Source organism: Neopelma chrysocephalum, unplaced genomic scaffold (genome assembly GCF_003984885.1).
Source record: "Neopelma chrysocephalum unplaced genomic scaffold, ASM398488v2 Primary Assembly neopelma1_265, whole genome shotgun sequence".
NCBI lineage: Eukaryota > Metazoa > Chordata > Aves > Passeriformes > Pipridae > Neopelma > Neopelma chrysocephalum.
Genome location: NW_020897927.1, coordinates 165,274 through 192,824, shown reverse-complemented (window position 1 = coordinate 192,824; position 27,551 = coordinate 165,274). Strand labels below are relative to the sequence as shown.

The 27,551-nt window shown below is 51.4% G+C and overlaps 1 protein-coding gene across 2 annotated transcripts; it reads right to left on the bottom strand.

Annotated features, from left to right (window-relative positions):
- COL6A2 (collagen type VI alpha 2 chain) lies at positions 1-27,352 on the bottom strand. 2 transcript variants are annotated; one of them, XM_027704314.1, is made up of 28 exons: positions 27,082-27,351; positions 21,667-21,801; positions 20,333-20,931; positions 19,828-19,848; positions 19,065-19,130; positions 18,505-18,558; positions 18,373-18,417; positions 18,158-18,184; positions 17,859-17,885; positions 17,716-17,760; positions 16,310-16,363; positions 15,845-15,907; positions 15,533-15,595; positions 14,704-14,793; positions 13,854-13,916; positions 13,406-13,468; positions 13,211-13,273; positions 12,585-12,647; positions 12,115-12,165; positions 11,714-11,749; positions 11,275-11,337; positions 10,981-11,043; positions 10,714-10,749; positions 10,447-10,492; positions 10,008-10,160; positions 9,380-9,832; positions 9,037-9,075; positions 1-1,373 (listed from the first exon to the last, which is right to left on the bottom strand). In XM_027704314.1, the coding sequence occupies exons 2-28, from the start codon at positions 21,770-21,772 to the stop codon at positions 766-768; spliced, it is 3,060 nt and encodes a 1,019-aa protein (XP_027560115.1). In that variant the 5' UTR covers positions 21,773-21,801; positions 27,082-27,351; the 3' UTR covers positions 1-765. The 2 variants fall into 2 exon arrangements, with proteins under 2 accessions (XP_027560115.1, XP_027560116.1); XM_027704315.1 differs by lacking the exon at positions 1-1,373 and adding an exon at positions 4,962-6,294 and having other exon boundaries at positions 27,082-27,352.
- Between the last annotated feature and the right edge of the window lie 199 nt (positions 27,353-27,551).

The window sequence follows — 27,551 nt, the reverse complement described above, 5'->3', positions numbered from 1 at the left end:
TTTTTCAGGGTAGGGTGAAAAGGGTTTGTTTATTTTTGCAGACAGCACAATTCAAGTTCAAATCTGGGCATTGCTCAACAGATACTGGCGGGAAGAAGGTGCCATTGACACTTTGAGCACACTGGGGTGACAGGGAGGCAGCTCTGGTGGCTGCCTGGTATTTTGTGAGATGCTAGGAGGCCCCTCTCAGCCAGGATTTTGGGTGCAGTAATAAATGAGCAGGTTCTGATGAAGAGAAGGAATCACGGGAGATACGGCCCACAGGAAAATAAAGATCTTAGAGATGATTTGTGAAATTTAGGATAGATAGACCCCCAAAAGAAGCATCTGCAGACAACTGTGCAAGGCAGCAAAACCTCTCACACTATCCTATAGCTCCCAGGAAGGAGGAGCAAGACACACTGAGGGATATTGAGAGTTTTTGAAAACTAGAGTTGTTCATTCATCCTGCTACACTGGAAAGGTTTCTTGCTTCTCTGATAAGCCCTCCTAGGATTACAGTACGTATGCAAGTCATGGCTTGGTGTGTGTAAAGCTTTATATGGCTCTGTATTCTCCTTTGATCTGGGTTTTAATTAGCACCATAAATGTAACATACACGACTCTTCATCATGAAAATCAATAAAGATCTCTGGATTTTGGCTAGAAAGGAGGACCCTGAGGGCAGCTGTTCTGGGCTAGCAAACATACAGGGGGAAGAAAATACAAGAGGTAATACCAGGGGTGTGTATATCAGTGAGAGGAGGATGTGTGCGCGCCCTTCATTTAACAAATCCACCTAATGAACCTGTCGAAGAAGCTGGGCTGGGAGAGGCTGTCATAGTCCTTCTCCCGGAAGATGGCTGCCCGGTCCCCGAGGCCAAGCTTCAGCAGGACATCCATGTCCACGTCACTCCCAAGGGCCACCACCGTGGGCATGACATCTTGCTTCTTCATGGAGTTGATGGCCTCCTCCAGGTTCTTGCTCCCCGTGATGCCGTCGGTGATGAAGACGAAGGAGAGCTCGGCGTTGCGCCGGGCGAGTCGCTGCCCGTTTCCTGGGCTGAGCACGATGTTGTTGATGGCGTGAATGATGGCCGACCCGATGTTGGAGGACGAGTCCAGGTACTTGATCTGCGCCAGGGCAAGGGAGATCTCTGTCAGGTTGTAGGTCAGCGGGAAGACCACGTTCTGGTCCCTCTCGCTGCCGTACTGCAGCAGCGCGATCCGGGCGTTCATGTTGTCGCTGCTGCTCCTGGCCAGCGTGAGCTGCCGGGCCACCTCCTCCACAAAGCGGTGGGCGCTCTGGAAATTCTGCTCACCGATCCTTTCCGAGCCATCCAGCAAGAAAACTATGTCAACGGGGCGCTGGGTGCACTGGGCCACAGCAAGCTCTGCAGGGGGAAGACGACAACAAGAGTTGGGAGAATAAGAAAACTAAGGGATAGGCCTGGGGCTTGTTTCAGGCCGTTTGGGCTGGAGGTGCCTGTGTGCATCCTTGTCCAAAGAAGGACCGGCCCCACTCTGCTGCCAAAGCCTGTCTTTGCAGCCCATAATGGAGGAGCTTTGCTTCTGATGCCCTCAGCTCCCAGACACTAGGTCTTAATGAATGTTAATTCTGGGACCTATGAATGACCTCCATGAAATTACAGGTCTGCACATCTCAGTCCCACAATTACATCCACTGTCTCACATCAGTTCCCAGCTCTCATCTGTGAGAGGAATATCCAGAGATTAATGTCAGGCAGCACCTGCAAACCTCATGGTGACTTCTGGAGAGTGGTTTACTTTCAGAGTTATTCTTACCATAGAATCATAGAATGGTTTGTGTTGGAAGGGATCTTAGGGATCACCCAGGTCCAAGTCCCCTGCCATGGGGAGGCACACCTTCCACTATCCCAGGTTGCTCCAAGCCCCGTCCAAGCTGGCCTTGAACACTTCCAGGGATGGGGAGTCCACAACCTCTCTGAGCAACCTGTGGCAGTGCATCACCCCCCTAAAGAATTTCTTTCTAATCTAAGCCTTCCCTCCTTCAGTCTAAGGCCATCAATGCACACACAGATTTTTAGGATGGAAGCTGTTTTCCTGCTTTCCACCCAGCTTAGTTTAATCAGCAATCACTAATTCCTGAAGAGCTTATAAAGATTGGGTGGAAAACAAGACTAATTTTCTTGGTGCACCTGTTCATAGTAAAGCAGCTTTGGTGATAGATATCAGACTGATATTTGGGGGGAACACAGTGGGACATTGTTCTTTAGTCATGCAGAACAGCACCTGTCCATGAAGTGGGCATATGAATATATGAACATGAAGTGAATGAGCTCAGGAAAAAAAAAAAAAGGAAGAAAATAGCTATTTCTGGAGTCAGCTGATAGTAAGGGACCATTGCTTCATCCCTTTTCTGTAGTTATGTGTATTGCATTCGGTGTTTCTCTGTGTTCCCCCTGAGTTGGCCATAGCAGAATAATGGCCATACCACTTTTCAGCAGTTCTGTGGCTCTAAGACTGAATCTCAAAAGGGCAAAGTCCCAAAGATGTTGCCATATTGTGTTGCATGACTGGCAAGGAATAGGAGATTCTGGAGCAGCCCCAGCTTCAGCATCCGTTTCAGGCAAGGAGGGGTAACTTTGGGGATAGGAGTATCCCATTAGGTTGAATTTCTGCACTGTGAGCAAACCCAACCTGACAAAGAGCTTCCTTGGTGCTGAATGGGTTCAGCACAGAATCACGGAATCCCAGAATTGTTATGGTTGGAAAAGCCCTCTGAGATCATCAAGTCCAACCCTTAACCCAGCACCACCATGTTAACCACTAAACCATATCCACAAGCACCATATGTACATGTATTTTGAACACTTCCAGGGATGATGACTCCACTGCTTCCCTGGGCAGCCTGTGCCAGTGTCTGACCGCCCTCTCAGTGAAGAAATTTTCCCTAATATCCAATCTAAACCTCCCCTGGTGCAACTTGAGGCCATTTCCTCTTGTTCTATCACTTGTTACCTCCCCTCCTTTAAAGCAATAAAGGCACATACTCACCTTTGCCCCATCTTCCATGAGAAACGTTGTCTAAATGGTATGCTCGTGCTGAGTTCCTGCTATGCAGGCACTGCTGCCACAAGGATACTTTGCCTCGGCAGCACCTGCACTCCTGGTTCCTCACCTGTTCCGTGCAGTTGTGGAGGGGGAAAGGCGGGAAGGCCTTGCAACCACACAGTGCAAAACCTACGTGAGGGTCTGCGAAAGGCGGTGGAAGCGAGCGGGGAAGGAGCGAGGGCTGCGCGTCATGTTGGAGCGGTGTTAACAGCCTCCCCCATACTCACGTTTTTGGAGATGACAAGCACGATCGACCCACCTCCCACGTGGCCCAGAGCAAGCCTTAAGAGCTCCTAGCTAAGCTAAGGGGGTGGCTGAGAGCAGCATCACTCCACGGAGCGTCAGTGACAGTGCAGTGCACGTCTGACAGGAGCATTTCCCGGAGACACTCCACTTGCTGCTCGGCCCTCAGAGCTGGAGAGGGTTGCCTTCCAGCTGCTTGATAAGGTGCCTTTAACATATGGGAATGTAACAGATGTGAGGCAGCAAAAACTTTGGGTTTGTCCCGCTGGGTGTCATGCTCTGGCTGCAGCTGGTTCCCATTTCTGACAGGCTGAGGACCCAACCACCCTTTCCTGCAGCAAGGGAAAAGATTGTTGTCCTTAACTGGGAGAGAAGCTCTCGGGGGCACCACAAATTAGGCCAACTAAAATCTTGCTGTCGTGCTTTTAATTGGTGCATTGGTCCTTCTCATGTGGCTTATAGGAAGGCACGAATGCCTGTAGCTCAGCATACTGCACAGCTGAGGATGTCTATGGAGGGCAGCACAAAAAAGGAGAAATACCCCCGATTTTCCTGCCATTAGCAACCCATCTAATTGCTTGCATGTGCAGAGTAACCCCACCCATTCAGATTACTTTGCTGCTTCTTCTAAAGCCTGGGGAACTCGTATTTCCTCTATTCTTTCACTGTGTTGACAGTGGAGATGAAAGTGAGGTGGGTTTTGACCTCCCTGCCCTTTTCAGAGTTTCCCCTTTTCCCAGGCCCTCTTGTGTCTCTGGGGAGGTGGGGACTATCCTTTACCCAGATCCTTATCTGTGTCTTTCCTTTGCCCAACAGCTCACTGAAGGAACTGTTGCTGAGATGAAATCCATTGGGTTTTATCAGAGACATTAGCCAGCATTATGCTAAAAAAACATCCCTTCACCTGCCCGCCACCGTCTAACAAGGGCCAGTGCAAACACCACTCAGGCAAAGAGACATTTTCTCCCTCTCCCACTGCCTCCCACCAATGAGCTGAAGGTTTTTGAGAGGTAAAAAACTTTGTTTCCAATGTTTTGCTAGAAATTATTTCCAAGGGAGGTGAAATAAACAGCCACTGTGTGATGAAATTAAATGAAATCAACACCCCCTTTGCTGAAATCTTCCCCAATCCTCATTTTGTTCAGCAAAACGTCCCAGCCCTGATATGTTCTCTTCAAATCAGTGAAGTTTAGGGGCTTTTCCTCTGGCATCATGGCTGGAGCAGCTTAACTACTCTGAGTTCAGTCCTGCGTCCCAATAGGCTAAGTCACAATAATTTTCGGCTAAAAATCGAAACAGAATAGGGAGTTTGGATTTGCACAGACAATCTAGAATATGAGAATTATGATCAGACTCAGGCACAGGCTGATCCTTTTGCCTTCACCTAAAACACGGAGCACACCATGTAAAGTGCTCAGAATTCTTTTCCCTCTATTCTGTGGCAATAGCAGAGATCTCTGAGCTCCTTGTCCCCACAGACTGGGTGCAAAAAGAGCTGAAACCCTGAGAGAACGCTGAAATAAGTTAGATGGAGGCAATTCCCATGCCTGAGCTTGGCAACTGGCTCCACTTTTTACACCTGGAAATATTACAGCCCAATCACATTTCTGAAGACGGTACCTCTCCCTTCTACCCATATGTTGTTTGCTCAGGAGACTTTATTGCAAAAATACCATGCCAGTTAGAATAAGTACTTCTACTCCTGTGTCTGCACACAAAATTCCATTTCCTCTAAATATGGCTTGAGAGTAGTTAAACTGGAGGTGGGAATGGCACACACCTGCCTAACTTTGTGAAAATCAGGGGCCCCTGAGCTGATGGAAATATCACTCCGTGTCTAAACACACATACCCGCAGTGCAAGGGGTGTGTCTGTGGACTCTGAACCAAACCAGCACTGGGTGTGGATTAAATAGGCTGTGCTACACCAGGTTTAGGTACTTGCTTTTAAACAGCTCAGGTAATTCAGTGTGTGATACAACACATGACATGGAGGTGTGACTGCACAGTCAAGGATTTCTGCTTTGGACCACCCGGCCCTATGTAACAGAATATCTGTCTTTTGGATACAGACAGGTATTAGGATAGAAGAAGAACAAATGTGCAAGCAGAGAAAGGCCAAGGGAGCTCAAACAGCTTCTGAGAGAAGCACTCCCCAGGTACAGGTGCTCCCGATGGAAGGAGAGGGTTGCTCCCTCTCCTGTACTGCTTGCTCCTTCCCTCCCACACCCCCAGCTGCCCATTGAGGGGTTCCACAGAGACACTGGCGAGCAGGAATTGCACCTTGCTTCATCAGCCTTGCAGGAACCAAAGAGAGCCCCACAGTAACCGAGAGAGAGGATGCAGAAGATGCTTCAGAGCGTGTCACCAAAGACATATGTAGGAACGCACAGGGAAAGTGCATCGTTAGACTCTCCGCAAAAAAAGCAGCGGGCAAAGCAAGAGCATCCCTTGCCATTGCTGGGGAAAGCTGCCATGCTCATCAGCCAGCCGAGCTGGAGGGGACTGCTCCTTGTGTCCCATCCCCAGCTGAGCGCAACCAAGCTGTTCCACTGCCTCTGTTTCTCCTAAACTAAAAGCATCTACCAATGTACCTGTCCCCTCTGCCACGCAGGCACTTGAGGAACCATGATTACCACCTCCACTCAACCCCTGCGTCCCCGTGACCTCTAACAATGGTCTCAGCACAGCCCTAGCACAGTCTCTGGGTCCCCCACAATCTCGCTGTGCACCATTTTGAAGGTGTCAATGAACAAGTCCATCCACTCCTGCCGCTCATTTCCAGTGGCAAACTTGGCTTTTTCGGCGGTAAAGGCCAAAGTGGCCACCAGCTGGGTGTACACGCTGGGGTCCCGGGATTCCCGCGTGGAGTTTAGGAACTGGGCGATCGAGTGTATGGTGCTGGGGAAATTTATGTTGACTCCCTCTTCCATGGGGCGGAAAATAAGTGGGTTTACGCTCCCAGGGTTCCTGTCATCTGCAAGTGAGCGTCAAAAGAATATTTTCAGGGCTTGCTGGCAATGGCTGTGTCTCTGAAAGCTACCTGGCTTTCCTACTTGCAGTGCACCAGAGAAGAACAGAGCTAACGAGGACAGAGAAGTAAAGACCAAAGCCAGGTTTTGCATCTTAATGCCATTTATGCCTGAAGAACCACGGGATCTGTACTGAAATCTTTCACACATCAACTGAGTGACTTCAGAAAATTACACAAAACCTTAACTGCCCAGTTCCTACTCATCCAGCATAGGCATGATGGAGAAAGGGCAGTGCTCAGGAAAAAGGCCATGGGGTCCAACTTCTTTCTGCAGATGGGATTCACCCATCATGTAGCTTTGGACTCCACTACGTGCAAACCATACACGTGATGCTGTAAGGCAGAAAGACATCTAAGGGACAGCATTATGTGACCTCCTTTCCTGGCACTCAGCCTCAAGGCAGTGACTCTAGCCAAAGCTGTGTAGTGTCTGGACTAGTCAGGACCCAGAGAGCCTCCATCTGCACCTGGCTGTGCTGAATTTAACTTTGAATAAACCCCCAAAGCTCAAAGCAAAGCCTTCTGCATGGGTTAGCAAGGGCCTCACAGAGTGTCATGCGGTTTCCGTGAAGCGAGTGGTCAGATTTGCTCAGCATTTAAACCCTCCAGCATCCTGTTAGTACGGCAGTAATTGATGAGAGACAAGGGTCTCTCCCACAACCAGGAAAATCTGGATTTCCTTAGGTAAAGTACTGGGGCAGCATGAGGGGGAAACAGTGTGTATGTGATACCTGTCCCTCTCTGTGCTTTCCTGATTAGACCCAGGCTGAAGCTGAGGTACAACTGATTTGCCCCTTAAAAGTGCCAGGACTGCCACTCTGACAGTCATGGGGCTAAGAACAGGACTGGTGTAGCTGTGTCCCTGACCTGGGCCTGTCTGGCTGAACCACAATGGTTCATTGTACTCACTGGATGTGCACTAGCTCACTCACACGCCCTCTGCAGGACACGGTCTCCATCCAGAGGATTTGCATGGGAACTGGCACTAACGTAGGAGATGCTCTTGGAGAACCAGAGGAAGTCAAGCACCAAGCAGAGAAGCCCCAGGCTCTCTCATGTGCCTTATGCCACATCCCATCCAACAATTTCCCTTGCCACCAGGCAAGTGTGATCATTGCAAATCCTTCCAAATATGATGGCAGCAACGCATCACGGACCATCCGGGGTGGGGGGTGGAAGGCTCGTTGCCCAAGGGCCCCTGAATCTCTACCTATTACTTAAAATTTGATCTACCAGACCTAGCACAACTTTTGCCCATGCTGAGATGGGTCTACTGGCACTTTGACAGGAGGCCCACACCTACCCTGCCACATCAGTCCACCTTCTGTGTTCTCTAGGGCGCAGGTCTTGCCTGCACTTGACATGGTCTGCCCACGGCATGGCTTGAGGGATTCACCCCAGAGGGAACCCCCTCAGATGCCTCCTTGAGCCATTTCTGTTCTGGTCCCCAGGACCGTCAGATACCAGCGAACTGTTCTCACCTTGCATCAGGAACAGAAACACCCAAGTGCGCTACAAGGAAAGCACTGCCGACTTCACCTTGCTTTGGAGGGCTTTGGTGGCCCAAGCCTGGGAGAAACGAGTGTGCCACTGCCTTGGTTCCTCAGAAATGGGAACACTGTTAAGACCAAAACCTTTGAAGACGCCTGAGCAATCACCAGTGTGGCATGGGGATGTCACCTCCTTGTGCATGGATTCGCAGGACAAAGCTCCTCAAAGGATGTGGCAGAGGAGATCAGACATTGTGCCCCCTGCATGGCCAGGTGCAAATACTCAAAATACCAGTGAGAGATTTTAGACAGGAATGATTATAGCTTTTCATAAATTTCTATGCATCCTGGGACCAGTTTTCCTTCCCTTGGTATGGAAGCAAAGGGACTTACTTCAAAATGAAATTTGATATTCTGTATAAGGCTCAATTGAAACTGGGGTTCTCCACAAAAACATTCATGGCAAGAGTAGAGATAAAAATCCCAGGAACTGGCAAAACTCAAGTCCCCTATAAACTTTGTGTGTATCAGCACAGAGTGCATCTATTGCATTTAAACAGGCACAGGGATTCAGACAGACAGGATCTCTAGGAATTCGGGATGTATATCTGCCCCTCAACAAGCAAAACGTGACCAAGTCAAGCTACTTTCAGCATGCAGCAGCTGTCTTCTTGATACCAGAGGATCCTTATAGCCTTTCCCTTTAATCCAACACCCTGAGTTAATTGTTAATCAAATACAGCCAGCGTTAGAGAAGCCAAAGCTTTGGGTCCACTGTGTTGTCATTTTCCAACTGACTTCTACCAGCTGCTCTGCCCCTGTCACTCCCAAGGAGCATCCTGCTACAAAGGTCACACGAGTGGGAGAGTTTAGCAAGGGGGGGTTTGCCTTGAGTTTGGAGGTCAAAACCAGGTGGCTCCCAGGAATTTGGGCAGGGAGAAATATCAGGGATGAGCCATGCTGGCGCACTTGCACAGTGCACTTGTACCTACCTGTGCAGAGAACTCAGAGAGACGGGAAAAGAGCAGGAGATGAAACCCTTTATCCTCTCCTCATGTAAAGTGACACTATTTCTCAAACTCCTGCCATCCAAAAGGAATGGACAGAGTTGCATCCCCCCTCTCCTACTCGTGAGCCTCATGCACTCTCCCCCTGGACTTTCTGCAGATGGCATGAAGATACTTGTAATGTTTACCTGTCTGACAGGGCAGCTCAGGGCAGACGACCTGTGGATCTGGAAGGAAAAGAAACAAGGAAAACTGAGTGATGTGCGACCATCCCCCTTCGCTGGCTCAGTCAGCATGGCAGAACAAGGTTTCTTACACGGAACTCTAAAAGGACTGCCCCAAAAGGCTGGCCCATATCTGAGGAAGGACTCTTAGTTCAGGGCTACATAAAGGTCAGCCCCACCATGAATGGCCCAGCTACTGGCCAACCTGCTGGGACACAGTGTCTCTGCAATCATATATGCCCCCCACCCCAAACTCTGGGGTCAAAACTCCAGTTCCAGTAAGAACCATGCATGGACAGGTACAGACCTGGGCAGAGCACGTCTTCCATCTTGTCAATGAATTCTTCTGCCACCAGGTCCGAGAAGAGCCTCATCTTCTGGACTCGCTGGGGTTCGTTGCAGGCGATAGAGACCAGGGTCTCGCTCTGCTCTGGCTGGTCAAACATGTCTCCTATGCCAATGGTGTTGACGACCACATCTCTACCGCAAAGGGCCCCTAAATTCTTGTCGTCATCCCGGGGGTCGTAGCGCCCATCTGTGATCACCACAGCAAACACTTGGGCTTTCTCTCTCCTGCTTTCCTTGATGAGCTTGTTGTAGGCGAACTGAAGGGCAGATGGTGTCCAGGTGCCTCCAGCGATCCACTCCAGGCGCTTCACTGCTTCCTTGAAGCTCGACAGGGAATCAATGCGCTCGTCATCAAGCTTGATGGCTTCGAAAGTCCCCTCATGGCTGTACTGCACCACCCCAACACGGGCACCTGCCAATGAAGCATCACGTTACTTGGCTCTGCATCCTCAGTGAAAAACGGAGAAACTCAAAGACCTGCCCGATTGCCATGAAAGGCCACGGAAAATAAACAAACATGGAAGCTGGAGAGATCCAAGAGCCTTTTCTTTTCCCCATGCCCCACTCTGTCCCCACACAGTCCAGACCTGTCTGTGACTTGGGGTCCTTGGCGATAGAGCCCAGCCTGCTGACCACGTTGACGACAAAATTCTTCTCCAGGGTGAAGTTGGTGTAGCCGATACTCTCCGAGCTGTCTATGACAAACATGATGTCCAGGGCCCCGCAGCGCTTCTCACAGTCTGGGGAGGAGGGCAGAAAGAGGAAAACATGAGGGTCAGTGATGGTGGGAACAAGAGCCACCAGGGCAGAAGAGACCATCCATGGGAAGAGAGAGACCAAGATGTGCTCTGTGCTCCGTCCTTCCAGGAGGGAGGAAGAGGAGCACACCAAGCATCCACAGCCGGCAGCTCAGCGCAAGGGGTGGCTCATGGGGCAGAAGGATGAGATGACCCCTCTGGTGACCCCCTTTCCCCATCCCTCAAGTGGTCATTCCCCTTCCCTGGGGAGAGGTGATGGTCTGCTCACCACAGCATCCGCATGTCTCTCGCACGTAGGTCATCACGTCGCAATCCTGCCAGAAAAGGGGTGCAAGGTGAATGCTTCCCTCTGACCCCTCTAAGGAAAAGGCTCCCCTTTCCCCTCCCACCCAGTCAGCCCTCTTTCCCTCTTTCCCTGGCTCCCATGGGAAGCCATAGGCCACCTCTGCCATGCAACAGCAGGACCTGAAGCCCTGTTTCGTTCTCAGGCTGTGCATGACAAAGACAGATTGCCCCAGCAGGAGGGGCTACTCACAGTGAGACCAGGGTCTCCTGGTGGGCCGGGGGTCCCCTGTAAGAAGAGCACAGGGATTTCAGGCACAGTTTTCCCATTAGTTCCTTTTCTGGGAACTGGAGCCATCAAAACCGTGGCATTTTGCAGAGGGGGGGGGGGGGGGGGGGGGGGGAGGGGAGGGAAAGGAAGGGAAGGGAAGGGAAGCCCCACTGTGAGGCCGCATATGTATCTGGCAGCTGATGTCCCCCCCAACAGCATTAACTTGGACACAATGCCATGGGACTGTACCTCAAGGCCTGCTTCACCACGTGGACCACGGGGTCCAGGCTCGCCTCCTGGGCCAGGATCACCCTGGGGAAGAAGCAAAGAAGGGTCAAATATTTCCTGGGCAAGGCTGGCGATGTAGCCCCTGGTGTTCAGGGATCCTCCTGACCTGCTGCTTTGCAGCACAGCCCCCAGCCTGCCACAGCTGAGCCTGGGGACAGGGAGCAGGCAGAGAGCGGGCAGTGTCAGCCCCACACGCCTGGCAGGGGTGTGGGAGGAGGATGCTGACCCTGCAGACAGTACGGGGAGTCTGCTTACCGGTTCCCCCTTCTCTCCTTTGGTCCCTGGCACTCCTTTTGGTCCAAGGTCACCTCTTGCTCCCTGCTCGATGGAAGGAAAAAACAGATCCAGTATGGAGCACATCTGGATGTGCTCAGGCAGAGGCACTGCTGCATCACAGACACATGCCTGCCTGGCCTGGGAGAGCATCCTCTAAATGAGCAGCTCAGTGCAGAGCAAATAAACAGTGTTTACACAAGCATTAACTAAGAAAAAAGAAGTTCTGCAACGAATTTTTCAGATGGTTTCAAATGGAGATGGGCTTGGGAGATACAGCCAGGCTCTGCAGCTGCAGGGAAAAGTCTGGGCAGCTGCTGGCAGGACAGGCTCCTCAGCCATTAACCCAGAGGGGTCAGAGACAACTCCTTGGCATTTCAGTCAGTACAAAAAAACAGGTGATGGAGACAAACACACTCACCTTGGGTCCTGGCAGCCCTTTCTCACCCTTGTCACCCTGCAAAGGGAGAGGAGGGAGAGGTCAGTGCCCGACCAGTACTGGCCCTGCACTGGGCACACCCAAAGTCTGCACTGAAGGGCAAGAAGCTGAAGAACAGGTGTAGCTTCAGGCTGGTGGTTGGGGTGGCGGGCACAGCCACCTCCTCACCTCCATGAGAGGGCTGAGGTCCCCAGCACCTCTTCCATGAGACTGATGGAGCTGTGGCCAGGTTCAGTCCTGGTGTTCAACCCCCTTTCTCCTTATCACAGGCACCACTCCCTGATCATTTTCCTTCCTCTTTCCCCTTTCTTTCAGGCTGCTGAGCTCCACCAGCAACATCCACCGGAACAGACTTCCTTGTGTGCTGGATGAGGAGTACATACCTGTGGCCCTCTGGGTCCAGGGTAGCTAAAGCCAGGTCTGCCTCTGTCACCCTTTGGTAGGAAAAAAAAGACCCATGAGATACCGAACCCGGCCTTTCTGACCTTGTGATGCCTGGTGTGACAGTAACAGCCATTTTTGTCTTCTCTCTGGCTGAGACACCACCAGGAGCCAAGACTTCTACAGCTGGCCCTGAAGTATTGGGAATGGCTGTGTGGAGCAAGGATTTGCAGGGTCTTGGGGATGTCACATGCGGGGGGTGCCCCTGAATCTGTGCAGGGTGAGGGGGGTAATCAGAGCTGCCTTGGCCAGAGCAAGACCTACATCTCTGCCCCATAGGGAGGTTCAGGTCTAATTCTGTTTCCAAGGCACACAAGTTTCTGCAGTGGAAACTGCCTTTCCCCCCCCCATAAATAAATAAATAGGAACACCAACCCACCCTTTCAAATACAGTTTTGTTCATGAACTTTACCTTTGGTCCTGGTGGTCCAGCGTCACCTCTTGGGCCCAGGTCACCAGGGTCCCCACGTGATCCCTGCAGGATAGTTTTGGGGAGAGTGGGGGGAGGGGTGAGGATGTTCCCTGATGGACCATGTCTCTTCTCCCAGCCACCCAGGTGACTGTGCTGGAGAACCCAGCTCTTGAGATGGTGCTGCAGGACCATCTCCCTTCCTGATGAGTTTACTGTGATAGTGACTGTCTCAGCACTTGGGTTCCCATGTCCCATAGAGCCACATGGATGTCACAGCACTACTGTCACAGTGGGGCGCTGGACTAACCACAGGCCCAGGACAAATGGATGCTTGTGGAGTCCTATCTTCCCTCTCCCCCCCAGTGACCCACCCTGAGGGTCCTTTCTATATTGTCATAAAAACACCTGGGACCAGGTGTGATGGAGAAGCAGCGACTCCTGGGTCTTGCGACTTCTCCTTGCACTATGGGCTATTCAGGGGCCTCTGGGCTAATTTTTGAGCCTTCCTGAGAAAAAGTCCTGCAGGTCCTCCTCAGAAGGGTCAGTGCAGGCAGCTTATGCCAGCAGAGCAAGCTCTCACTGCAGAGGGAGGACAAGGTCACCACAGATGCCCAAGCATGACTTACTATCCTGCCTGGCTCTCCCACAGCACCTGGAGGACCTCGGGGTCCCGGCAGTCCTTGGTCTCCCTGTACAGCAAAGAAAGACACAAGAACATACAGAGGCAGATGTGCATAAGGAGGGAAGTCAGGCAAGCTGCCCCTGATGGCAGCAGTACTCCCCTTCCTCCTGGCTCTCACCAATCCCTGCCCCCTGCTTACCCTTGCTCCTTTGTTTCCAACCTCACCAGGCAGACCACGAGGACCCTCTGGACCAGGATCTCCCTGTGAGGAGGGTAAAGGTATTCCTGGTCAGGGATGTCTCCAATGCTGTCTGTCTCCAATGCTATATGGAGTGAGAAGGCCCGATACCCTTCTCAAATCTGGTGGCTCTTGGCTTGAAACAGTGTCAGGGCAGGGGGCCCTCTGAATGTGCCTCTTAACCTTGAACTTCAGTGCCCTTCATCCCCTCTCTGGACCAAGCCCTGGAAGAGGCTGTGCCTGATGCCAGCAGGGCAGGCAGTGGGCACAGTGGGAGCACAGCACAGTGGGCTCTCTGATTCCCAGCTCTGGTGATGGACACTGGATGGCTGGGCAGTAGCACATCACACACGCCAGTCCCACCCATCTCAGGCTCTTTTGCAATGGTCTGGGCAGTTGCTTTACTCACCCTTTCTCCTGCGCCCCCAGGAGTGCCTTTGCTGCCTTTCGTCCCTGGATCTCCTCGTCGACCCTTGGCAGATACAGGAAGTCACAAAAATGGAGTGAGAAGATGGATGTTACCTGTGCAGTGACACCTGGCTGCCCAACCTCCTCCCCCTGGGCCTGGGGGATGTATGCTTGCCCCCTTAGTTGAGTGTGTGCCTGGCAGCAGGGATGCCCATGCTTCCTTTTGGGAAGACATAGCCACACTGTTCTTTCAGGGGGGTGGTCACCATGGTGACCACAAACACTCCTGGTTCATTCCCTCAGGGTTAAAGACTCTGATTTACTTCCAGCTCATCCAAGGCTGCTTTCCCCACAAGGACACAAGTTGGCTGGGCTCTTGTCCCGTGGTGCCGGTGGAGCTGTGCCAGGGAACGTCGTCTCCAGACCACTCCCCAAAATTTGCAGTGCCCCATCATATTAACTTCGGTCTGTGTGGCAGCAGTGATATTGTGACACTGCCCTTTTCAGAGAGCTCTACCATAATGGCCACCAGATCTTGGCTCTATGAGCTCCTGCAAGAAGCCAGAGGTTTGGGGAACTTGCTAGAGAACAACTTGATGGAGAAAAAAGGCCAGGCCTTTTTGGGAACACAGGATGCTTCTCTAAGGTGAAATGGTTAACATCAGGCTTAGTATTATGGGAATACTGCTCTATGATGGGAGACACAAGAGGAGATCAGCATCTGCACATCTTTTGGGATGTACACGGCAGGGCGTGCAAACTGAACAGGGGAGTTTCTCAGTGCTCATCCATGGAACTGCATCAGGTTCCCGTGGTGTGCCCACTGTCCAGGGACCTATTCAGACACTTACAGGCTCTCCTTTGGGTCCAGGGGATCCTGCTTCACCTTTAGTTCCCTTGTTTCCAGCAGGCCCTTGAGCTCCAGTATTGCCTGGAAGTCCCTTGGAGAAGAAAAAGAAATACAGTTTGTTGGAAGAGAGGTCAAGGTGCACATCCCTCCTTTTGTTGTGTCAAGCAGTCCACCTTGAGCAGAGGTGGGTATGAGCACCCAGCTTCTGCTTCCACACACCCTACATGCCCAAATATCACTGCCACGAGCACGGGCTCCAGCCTTGGAGTAGTGTGATGCTGTATCACCTTCCCTCCATCAGCTGAACCCAGGCTTGTCATCTGTTCCTTACAGCATCCATCTGGCCCTGCCCAAGGCCAGAGGGGCTATCTCAGCCCCGTGCCTGGAAGTGTTCAGAGGCCAGGTTCAGGGCAGTTGGAACTGGATGACCTATAAGGTCCCTTCCAACCCAAACCATCCCGTGATTCTGTGAATGGATCGGACAGAAAGATAAACCATTCCAAATTCAATTTGTCTGCTTTTCTCTGCTCTGGATGAACGCTCAAGACCCATCCTTGTTTTGCTCTGGGCAGCTGCAGGAGCGTTGTGTGGTCCCCTCCCCTGTTTCTCATTGTGCTGGTGGGGACACGTGTGGTGGGAGAGCTCCCTCAACCACCTGGGGGCTTGTGCATTCTCCGTGCTGGTGGGCTGAGCAGCAGGATCATCAGAATGCCCTGGCATGCAGCCACCTTTGAGCATGGTCATGCAGTTGATTCTGCTCCAGCTCCGTGCCACATGGAGCAGACCATAGAAAGACACACTGGAGGCATCTGAACGCTGCATGAACCTACCGGGCTTCCTTTTTCTCCTGGAGGTCCTGTGGGTCCACTGCGACCAGGCCGGCCAGGGTCTCCCTGGAACAGGCAGAGAGCAGTGGTCATTGCCTGCCTCAGCAGCACGCTGCACCATGAGCAGCCCAAGGAGCAGGGCCAGCAAGGCTCTTCCCTCAGCTCCTGTGCCTGGTGATGGGATCCAGACCCCAAGGCCTAGGGGCTCCATGAGCAGCGTAGGATTTAGGATTAAATAAATACAAGGAATGGTGTTCAGCTGTCCCCACTGGTGGCCTCTGCCCACACTCAGCTGTCTGTCCAGAGCACTTGTACCTTTATGCCTGCATCTCCTCTTTCACCTTGGTCTCCTGCATCTCCTGGGTAGCCATCAGGGCCCTGGGGAGGGAAATGACAAAGAACCACACATTTTAGAGTGGGAACACTTTCCCTGCAAAATAAATAAAATAAAAATTTCTAATAAAATAAATTGTCTAAGCCAGTGCTTAGAAAGTTGCTCTAGAGACCAAAGTAATTTTTGCTTGTTGCAGTGCTGATGAAGGGGGCAGCTCCTCCTCTCTCTGTGGAGGGGAGGGACACTGGGGGCTCCCAGCTTACTTATACATGGAAAGGAGGCACAGAAAAATCAGGCTGTGCTCCCCATTCCAGGGATCCCAGCTCTGGAATCAGATCAGCTGGCAGAAAAACAGGCCAGTAACCTCTCATTGGCCATCTCTCCACATATGTAACTCACTCAGCAGCTACACAACTGATGTGCTGATGAGTTTGATGGGTTCCTACCTTGTCACCAGGGTCACCCTTGCATCCCGGTGGTCCAATTCTCCCCAGCTTGCCCTGGAGAGATTGCATTCAAAAGAAAAAGACTGAGAAGTTGTAGGTGTCTGAAGGAAAACACAGCTTTTCTGGTTAACAGTTAATAACTTTTAGCATCATCTGCTGACCTTACCTGTCACCAGCTAGATAATAAATAGCAAGTGTATTCCTTAAACAGAAGTGGGGTGTGCAGAGACAAGTGGAGAAGGAGAAAGCAGTGTAAAGCCCTGAGTAGCAGTGGGAATTCAGGCATGCTCATCCTGCACACGTGCCCTGGGTGATGGAAACGTCCCTTGAGGCTGGATTTGGTGGTCACCCAGGTCCATGGTTGTCCTCTCCCATGCATCTCATGTCAGAGCAGCTCAGGTGTGCAGCAACCACACTGCCTGAGGGACGCCGTGAGAGGGGGACTGCCGTGCTCTGTGCCCCAAAACAGCTTTGTCATGAGTGCTGAGACAGCTCGTCCCGGATAGAGAACGGGGGAGACTGAAGGGCTTCAGTGTTTTGGAGAGTAGAGGGGACCGAAGGTTGTTTTCCAGCTTCAGCAGGCGTTTGAGGAACAGGAAGAACTGCTATTACCTCACAGGTATATTGGGCTGGGTATATGAGATGGTGCAGAGCAAAGCCAGCATGTGATGGCCAGTGGACAAAGCCAGGGACTTCATTGCGAGGCCCTTGAACTTGGCTTTAGGGCTTTAAGACTAAGAACAAGCAGTAGTTAAGAGATGAAATCTCAGATTCTGTGACTGCCTTGAAAAGCAAATTTCTGCAAAGCTTTCTGTGTCCATGTCCTGTAGGGGTCACTAACACCCAAGGTAAGGTATCTCCACACAAGTTATCCGGCCCTATCACCTCCTCAGCCTGAGCACAGAGCAGGTTACACATCCAGGTTCTGCAGAGAGCTTGCTGACAGAGGGACAACACTTAACGGCATGAAGCTGTGTCGGAAGGGATTAGGTTGGATATTAGGGAAAGGTTCTTCCCCCAAAAGTGAGGTCAGGCACTGGCACAGGCTCCCCAGGGCAGTGGTCACAGCCCCAAGGCTGGCAGAGCTCAAGGAGTGTTTGGACAATGCTTTCAGGCACGTGGTGGGATTGTTGGGGTGTCCTGTGCAGGGCCAGGAGTTGGACTCGATGATCCTCGTGGGTCCCTTCTAACTCAGGATATTCTATGATTCACTTCTACAACCCGAATTACTTCGTGTATTTCTACAGGACGTGCAGAATAGTGCGCAAATAAGGTCAGAGAAATCTCAGAACAGAAAGCCAGCGTGTGGCATAGGAGAAACTAAACAGCCCGTGGGGATGAGAGAGGGTAAAGAAATGAAACAGCAGCAGCGACATTATGGGGTTGCTCCCAGTGCTCCCGGTTACCTTCTGTCCATCAGTGCCGTTCCTGCCTGCCAAACCAGGGGCACCCTGCGATCGGGGGGGAAAAAAAAAGAGGGATCTATTAACACACACGCCAAGGGTTGGTAGCTGGAACAACATGCAAGTTAGAAAATGTCTTTTCTTACCCTCCGTCCGTCGGATCCGATTTCTCCCTGGGAGAAAAACAGGACAGGAAGTCAGGCACTGCCTACACCGCCCACCCATTTGCATCCTAAAATCATCACCACTTTACCGCACAGTGAGCAATGCCTGAAGGAGGAGACAGGCTTTGGGATGCCCTTGGAAATCCCTCCCCATGGCTGCAATTACGGTGTTACAGGGTTGTTGTCCTTCCCCATTACAGCTGATCTCTCCCTCTTTGCATCAGAAAGGAGCACAGCCTCCGCCAAGTGCCCAGCCAGCCATTCTGTCTCTTCTTTCTCACCTTCTCTCCTTTCAGCCCTGGGACACCCTAGACGAAGAAAAGACAAACAGAAAAAAGAAGAAGAAAATTGCTGTGTTAGCGCCTGGGAAAACGCCAGGAATGGAGGCAGCAGAGCGCAGGGGTCTGGGTTGGGAAATGGGCAGGTAAGAGGGAGAAGCAAAGCTCCCCCTTCTTCACCATGCAAAGAGCTCAGCCGTTGGCTATGGGATTCTTACCTTGGGACCAGGATATCCGATGGGACCTTCAATACCTGGGTCGCCCTTCAGGGAGGAAGACGCGGAGAGTTAGCTTGATGTCATCAGAGATGTAGCCCCAGCAAAGGGAGGGGAGGATTTTCCACAACTCACCTGTCGTCCCTTCAGCCCAGGGGAGCCTGGCTCACCCATGTTCCCCTTTGCACCCTAAGGAAAGAAAAAGTGAATGTAAGTCCAGGCTTGGTGATGACTGAGAAAATGGCAGTTTCTGGGAGCATCCTGCTCCCTGCAGCTGCTTGAACAGAGCAGGACCTCCCTTATTCTGGGGAAGTCAGGGAAAGACTGTATGGGGACAGGAGCACACAGAGCTGGGGCAGGACAGTGGGACACTGTGGATGTGAGATGAGAGCTCTGCTCCTGAGAGTGGGAAACTCAGGGACAGTTGCTGCCTTGCTCCTGCTGTCCTTGGGTGCTGGAGGTGCAGAGCAGGTGCTCGGATGTCCCTCTGCACTGCTGGCAACCTTGGCACAGACATGGGCACACCAGTGCTGGCTGTGTGTTACTGTGCCTCCCAGGGCCAAGACAGATGCTGGTGAGTTATTTACCACCTGAGGGCGACCTGAGAAGGCAGCTGAGCTGGGGTCTAGGGCATCCTGCAGTGGTTGTGGCAGGCATGGGCGTTATTGTCTTTCCCACAGCTTAGAGCAACTTACCTTCTGCCCTCGGTATCCCTTGGGACCAGGTGGTCCTGCAATCTCCAGGCAGCTCATCTTGTAGCACTGAAATACAAAGAATTAAACAGGAGGTGTTTGATTAAACAGCATGCCACTGCTTCATGTGCATCCAAAACCCAGCTCGTCCCTGCACCCATAGCTTTCCACACGCCTCTTCTCATGAACTCAGGGCTAAAATCTACTGTGGTTCCAGCTGTGCCAGGGCTGAGGCAGCACCAAGCACCCTGAGAAGTGCTGCCTGTCAATTAAGAGCAGAAAGTTTCCATGAGCAGGTTCATTACAGCTTGGCTCTGAGCCCAGACAGGAAGAACAGGACTGCCAAGCATCAGAGGTGGTGGGGGCTTGCTCATCTGGGGTCATCAGGGCACAGGCATGCCCTTTGGACCATCACCTGCATACTCCTCCCTCTGTATGCCAAACCCTGTCCCTGTGGTACCAGCAGGGCAGGAGCTTCAGCTTGTGCAGCACCTACAGAACGGGAACGTGGTTCCAAAGCGATGAAATGAGTCTATACCATGGACCTGAACTCATTACAGGTGAGGGGGAGGCAGGGAGGGAGTCCAGTGTGGCATTATAACCACTGGATAAGGGGATGTGCCCCCAGACTCTGCACTGATCCACAGGTGGGCAGAGACCCATCCCACAGAGGTCCTGCTGTTTTGGGGTACGAGCTGGTCTTCTCTAATTGAGGCAACTTAAACCTGTGTCGTGGGGCACAGGCATAAAGATGCTGCTCACTCACCTCACCGTAGGCTTCGTGTTTCTGCAAAGGAGAGAACAGGATGAAGAGAATCAGTTAAGGTGGTCAGCCCCAAGGGAAAGACAGCATCCCACCCCTCCTCGGAGGGCCGTGTGATGGTGAGGTAGACGAGGTGGTAAAGGCCCCATGGCTGCGAAGATGTTCTCAGCAGAGCCCCCCATTAACAGTGCCTCATGTGTGGGGTCTCAGAGACCACGCTGATGGTGAGCATGTGTCTCAGTGTGGCACACTCTTCCACGTGCCCCTGGATGTGGAGCAGGACAGGGTATGGGTCTGGTCTTCAGCAAGAGCCAGGACTAGGGTGGCAGCTTGCCCAGACGTGCCAGGAAACAAGAGGCACAAACCAAGGAGTCCTGGTTAAGTACCAGAAGAAGACTCCATTTTCCCTGCTAGAGGTGCCCTCCAGAGCCCGGCCAAAAACCCAACGCAGGGGTAAATGATCCCCACGTCCAGGGACTGCTTCTCTTGTCCCCCCCCCGGCCTGTACCATAGCTTGGATGATCCTGTCGATGGTGTTGACGTCGATGTCCAGCGTGTCCCTCTGGGTGATGGCGTAGTTGTTGCGGTACAGCTCGTGCGGCAGGTTGGCGATCTCCCGCAGCCCCTGCTCGTAGACCTTCTCGCTGGGGGCCACCGCGAAGAGCCTGATCCCCATGTCCCGCGCCCTCTCGGCCTGCACCTTCATCCCCCCACAGGGGCTCCCGGTGACGTGGCCGTCGGTGATGACCACGGCAAAGTTCACACCGGTGGCCATCTGGGTCTGGATCTGCTGCGTCATGTTGGAGATGGCGCAGTCCGTGAAGGTGCCCCGGCCAAGGTAGTTGATAGCGGACAGCCTGGGCAGGTAAATGTCTTTGCTGCTTGTTAAAGGGCTGTAAATTTCCACCACATCTGAGTAATGGAGCCCACCAAACTGCCAGGTGATGTAGACTTGGTTCTGGTAGAGCTCGCTCTCCAGTTTGTCGATGAACACAGGGATGAACCGCTTTATTTGGTCCACGAGGCTCTGGATGGGCACAGTCTGCAGAGCAACGCTCTCTGAGGTGTCAATGATGAAGTAGACGTTGATGGGGCAGTTCCTCTTTTCTGCATGGAGACAATTATTCAGACCATGTCAGAGCACTTCATGCACCCCCCTGCACTGTCCTCCAGAAACCCGGACCGAGCGCAATCCTGGAAAAAGCACAAGTCCCACCTAGCTCTAGAACTGACATCTGTGTTTGGGTTAGATGGCTCCCCAGTGCCCAGGACTTCTAAATTCTAAGATCTGCTACAGAACCACAAAATCCTTAAGGTTGGAAAAAAACCATCGACAAAGATCATCGACTCCAACCATTAACACAGCACTGCTCAGTACTGAATCAATCTTGAAAATCTTGCTATTTTTTGTAGCAGTCAGATTGGACAAGTAAATTACCTCTGCATCGCAACTGAAAAGTGATGAAATCATCACATCTAAAGCGAACAATTTTATGGCATCAGATAGAGAGCTGAGTGCTGGAGACTGAACTGGTGTTTGTCACTATATCTGCTGGGAGAGGCCACCACTGGCAGACCCCACCCAGCTCTTCCATCTCCACTGGCAGACCCCAGCTCTTCCATCTCTACCTCTCTGCAGTCCAATGCAAACCCAGAATTGTGATTTTGGGTGGAGGACAGTGTTCCCTACAGATGGATTGTCACCACAGGAGTGCAAAGGGGCAGGAGAGGCGGAATGCCCCACTGTCAGTTCCTTGCAAGCAGGTTCTACAACTCATCATGGCCACTGCTTTTGTTGAAATTGCTGCCCATAAAGGTGACTCAAATTATTTGGGTTAATACCTGCACAGGCAACAGGACTGACGTCTCCATTATCCACATCAAGCTGAGCGTGTAGAGGAACTAAAGCCACACAAAGGAGAGTGGAAAACAAGGCTTGTGGGAACATCTCAGCAGTCCCTCAGGGTATTCAGATACCTGTGGGAAAACACAAGTTACATGTTAAACATGATGCACAACCTCCTAACTCTGCTGGGATGACAGAAGCCAGTCAATGCTCCTTGTAAACCCTGTCTGTGACAAACAAGACTTCTCTTTCACTGGGGCACATCACTGGGCCACTAATGTAGATTTTCATAGTGACTTGAAAGCTAGGTGATTTAAAATATTTCCTTTACTGGAGCATGAATTATTGAAAACTGCTTTAGCTTCTCTGCCGGTCTGAAGGGAGGGATTATGTGGTGGAACTATGAAGAGTGCATCAGGACCTTCCAATTCCATGCTTTCTCTCCAGGTGTGTGCCTGACCACTCCCTGCCCGCGCTGGCTCCGTCACCCCTGATCCACACAGATGCCAACACATCCATGTTCCTCTCTCTTCACCTGCCTGGCCAGACCACCAGCGTATGTGTGTGCAGCAGGTCCTTTTCACCTCCAGGTCACCATGTGGGTGGTGATGCCCGTGTATACTGAAAGGGTACAAAAGTCTTTGCTCGATAGCACTGCTTTGTAGCCCTCACAACCCATGGAGTGAAGGGCCAAATAAACAACCACTTCAAAAAGTGACCATCTTTAGTGTTCAAGGTCCAGCTGCACATGGGAGTGCATTTCATGTAGGGTTATGATAACTTAAAGCAGCAGAAGAGTTAAGAGATCTGGCCTGAAAAGTTCTTGGGAATGTATGTATGTGTACAAAGGAACCCAAGCTTTGAAAGGACATTCACAGGCAACACTCAAGTGACACTTGTCACCAGCATATGGAGGAAGAGGTGATGCTCAGCTTTATGTCTAGAGGACACTAGAACTAAACAGCATGGCCCCTTGGTGGCCCATAGATGCTTCTCTGCATGGAGGTCAAATCAACACAAAACAAAAAGAGGAATGTCTGTTATGAAAAAAAAAGACCTAAATCCAGTCAAGAAAGAGAGCTTCTTTTTTGAATGGTTTTTTTGGTAACTTCTGGAAGAGTCCAAGGCTTGAAGGGACACTAAGAGTGCATTTGGTGGCACTGACAGTCCAGGGGGAGGGCAAGTAATGCAGCTGGCTTGCTGCTTCGGCTGCATGAGAAAAAAAACTGCCTGAAGAATACAGGTAGCTCGGCCCTCCCTGCTTCTCTTGAGACCTCTGTTCACATGGTGACAAGCTAGTGCCTGGTGGGACATGTCCCGTTCCAGTTTACACTGCCAGCTGCTGTGCACCACAGGGTTCTGCAAACTGGTTTATGCTGGAAAGGTCAGTGGTGTCAGTGCTGCTGATACCCCCACAACAGCACCAGCCTTCCTCCTCGCTAGGGCTTAGGCCAGATCTTAACTGGGGCAAGAAGAAATGCTGCTGCTCTTTGGAGATCTCCTGGGTGGGTGGGATGTTGGGATCCGGGGCTCAGCTATCAGCAGAGAAGGAGTTGATGGGATTATGTAGCAGGCCACGGACAGCAGGAGCTGGGAGAAACTCCTTACTCTGAGGAGCCTCATTACAAGACTTGTTAACCTTCAGCTATGTTTGATTGCCCTGTCTATGTTTGATTGCCCTGTCTCCTTCAGCAAGATATGGAAAGACTTTGTGGTGATGTTCTTAGACAATGCAGAAACCCTTTTGTTCTCTCCCCCCCTGTGGTTCCTTGCTTCGGGAAATATTGACCACTATGTGTAATTGTAGCAGAGAATTGTGTAATCCTCTAGTTAGCATAATCCATCCCCTACTTAGCATAACCCAACCTCTTCATTAACATGTCCTGCCTCCAAGACCCTTATATTGCGAGTCCTGTGATCAATAAAGATTCCAGTTTCTACCCCCAACCTGGGATCATTTAGTTTTTGACCTCCACAGTGGGAGAAGAAATCCAAAGCTTTGGGAACACCAACTTAAGGTGCTTGACAGGGCTCAGCAAAGCCCTCTGACATCAAGGGCCTCTCGCATGTCTCCATCTCAGCACCCAAACGTCCCCAATGAGTGTGTCCTTTTCCTCCCCCTCCAACTCAGAGTGGCTGCAAAGCTGTTTGTAAAGAGACATGACTGCGGCCTCATGAAGGAACACCTCTTCTGTGGGGAAAGGCTGAAAGAATTGGGGTTGTTCAGACTAGAGAAGAGCAAGCTCTGGGGTGACCTTATAGCACCTGCCGGTGCCTAAAGGGACTCCAAGAGAGCTGGAAAGGGACTTTGGACAATGGCCTGGAGTGACAGAACAAGGGAGAATGACCTCATACTGCCACAGAACAGGGTTAGATGGGACATTGGGAAGAAGTTCTTCCCTGTGAGGGTGGTGAGGCCCTAGCCCAGGTTGCCCAGAAAAGCTGTGGCTGCCCCATCCCTGGAAGTGTTCAAGGCCAGGCTGGACAGGGCCTGGAGCAACCTGGTCTATGGAAGGTGTCCCTGCCCGTGCCAAGGGGTGGGACTGGATGGGCTTTAAGGTCCCTTCCGACCCAAATCATTTTGTGATTCTGTTAAGTCCCTGCATAGGTCATAAGTTTTGTTGTGCTGCAAAGAATAGAAGGGGTATTGTAAGGATAAAATACTTTAATGCTAAAGGGTTGTTTTACTTAAGATCAAGACTTCATACCTCTAACCTTACTGCGGGCTTTCCTTGTCTTGTTTGCCCCCCATAAAACAGAGCTGCAGGAGATCCCAATCTTCTGTAGGGCACAACAGCTTGGTGCCTTCAGCCAGCACCATTTTAGAGCCAGCCTTTAGCTGAGGAAGATGGAGACAATAACTTTTGGAGAGGCTGGGAGTGCTGAAGGCTTTGGCCAAGTGTCTGACTCATCATGCCGACCCGGGTTTAATCACCTCCCTCTCTCCCTCCTTCCCTCCCTCTGTGCGTGTGGGCGGGAAGGCGCCGTACGGCAGAGCCGCTCTCCAGGCAGAGCCGTGGCGAGCAGTTAAACTGCACGGGCAACCAGGGCCAGCTCTGGCACAGGATGGCCTCTGCCTGCAGCCCTCGGGGCTTGGGTCTGGGTCACTGAAACACCATGACCTTGGGCTCTACACGGGCAGAATGGAGAGGCGGGAACACTACACCTCAGAACACGAGTTACAACTCACTTCTCTGTGGTCCTCTTGCACAGTCTCCTCTATTCCACTCTGCACCTTGAGCTACATTATTCTTCTGCCCTACCAGCATCTCTCCTGGTCTTAACCTCGGTGGATACGCAGTGGGGCAACTGCTGGGAACTCCTCTGCCCACCTAATGGCTCTCCAAGTCTAGGGTGGGCAATAGTGCCTATTTTGTTATCCTCAGCTGCTCTGATGCTGTTGCAAATCTCATAACATTTGACATTTGACTTAAAGTCTCACCTGCTGCTGCAAAACGCTGAGATGGAAAACTCAGATTTCAACAGTATTTCAGACTAACTTTTTTTCTGGATGCTGAAGGCAATTTTTGAAAACACACAGCCCAAAAAACTAATAGAAAGAGCAAACTGGGAGCTGACTAATTGTGTCTGAATACTTGGGTCTGCCCATCTTGTTTTTCCTTGACCTTTCTCTCTCTGCCACAGCAGGATATTGTTCCTACAAGGCCTTCTCTCAGTATTTGTATTTTTGAGTGATTCATTTCTTTCCCCATGAGATGCACACGAGAGAAAAAACAACAGGGAATCTCAAGCAGTGGGTCCTCTGAATGGATTTTGAAGTCACTGCTTTGCACCATCCTCCCTGTATCAGGGTGTATGCTCAGGTGCTCAGCAGAAAAATGCATGGCCTTTGCTGTTCCCACACTCAGATCCCAGGTGACCTGGCTGTTACACACATAACTGAAAAACATATGGATTTATCTGGACAGAGACTGCAAGAAAAAGCGGCCTTGCAGGAGGACCCGAGTTCTCTGCTTGCTTCTCTTCCCACCCTGAGCAACTGAACCAAATGTAATATTATGGCAGACAAATTACTTGCAATGACTGAAATGTGCCAATTATATCTGGCTTATTTGCAGTCTCACACCTGATTGCCAGATAAATCAGATTCTAATGCAGTAGAAAGGTCACCTCATGCACCTGGCAAGGCAGAACCATGGTCTGACTTCTCCCACACACTGATATTCCTGAAGTTCTTCCTGGTGCACTGTGTATTTCTCCTCCAACACCAGAACACCTGAGCAAATTGATCCCAAATTCACAAAAATTTAGATGCTCTACTCTCTAAGCTAACTCTGCCTGCAAGGAGCTTATTTAAAGTCACACAAATTAAAAGCCACACAAACAGCTTACTCTCATGAAAGAAGAATTATGCTGGCTACGGCTAAAATATGCAGAATAAAGTTTGAAATCTCCCTGCTGCTCAAGCCCAATGTTTTCCATGGCCATGCCCAGCAGGCACTGCCTGTGGTGCCATTCACTTGTGCATGCAGCACTTTTTCCACTCAAATGTTTGCTAAACAAAACTGGAAAAGAAAAATATGTCCCATTTGGAACAAAACTCTCACGAATGCACCTCCTCTTCCTCCTTGTTTGTGTGTCCATGGTTTGCACACTGCACAAGGAGGGAATTTCAGTGTTAGTTGCTGTCACTACCCAAACGTGCCCTGTACTTTAAGTCCCTGGGCAGAGAACCCAGAGGGAAGGTTCCCCAAAAGCTACAGGGACCCCAGATATTCTCCATGTCTCCTAATGTAACTGTCCTGGGATCAGAGCCAGGGAAAGCCTGGGCTGCAGGAAGGCTGGGGGGAGGAAACCCCTGCCACCAAGTGCAACGAGCTCGCAAGCATTCCTGAACGTGCTGTTACCTCCCAAAATAGAGGAGCCTGTGCTGATGTAATTCAGCACAACTAGGAGGCACGGGCCACAGGTTAGTCTAATTCATATCTTCCAAAATCCCCAAAATCTAAGGGGAATCACACAGCAGACCAGTCGCTCTGCCCTGCTACTCCTGCTGCCATCATTTCAGTGTCACTGCTGAACTCAGCTCAGTTACCCCAGAGAAGACTTTGGTTCAATAAATCCAACCCTTCCCCCCCGAGGGATTTTCTACACCTCTGGCCCTGGCAGATGATAGCTTGTGGCCCACACTGCTTGCACCTGAAAAAAACCCCAAACTCTTGGAAAAACACCCAAGTAGCCAAGAGCTGAAAGTAAAGGAAAAATATATATTCTTTTATAGCAGGTACTGTCTAAATGTGATAAGCCCGAAGTGGGCACCTTGCTGGAGAGCCCGCGAACAGCAGCAGGCACAGGATGGAATTTCAGAGGGATTTATGTTATTCCCAGCTGGACATCTGTCAGTAAGTAGCTGCATGACTGCTGTACGAGGAGAGAAAAATTCTGCCTACCTGGAAAATGGGGTCATCAAAACTTCTCCTCCAAAACCCCTCTGAAACGTAAGGAAAAAAGACTTTGTGGAGTGGCTGGTGTCAGAAAGGCTCCCGCATCCCCGGCCGGAGGGTGGCTCTGGGTGCTGGGATGTGCGGGGTGAAGGAGCGGGAGGAGCAGCGGAGGCGTCTCCAGCCCAGTCCCGCTATTCCCTGGCCGTCTGGAACTGCCCTCTGAGTTCCTCCTCCTCCAAAATCAGGCAGAGTCTCATTTGCAGTAGCTCCAGACATCCACGGAGAGTCACTGTGGGTCTACCGAGACCTGGGAGGATCCCCTCCCATCCACTCCCCCCCGCCCCCAGCTCGGGCTGGGCTGGGGCGAGGTTGTCCCTTCTGGAGCTGAAGGCATCTTTGTTTTACATAAACTGGAAGTCTCATTTTTCCATGATGGGAGGCCCCTTTTCGTGGTTGGCATTTCAGCCCCACATATT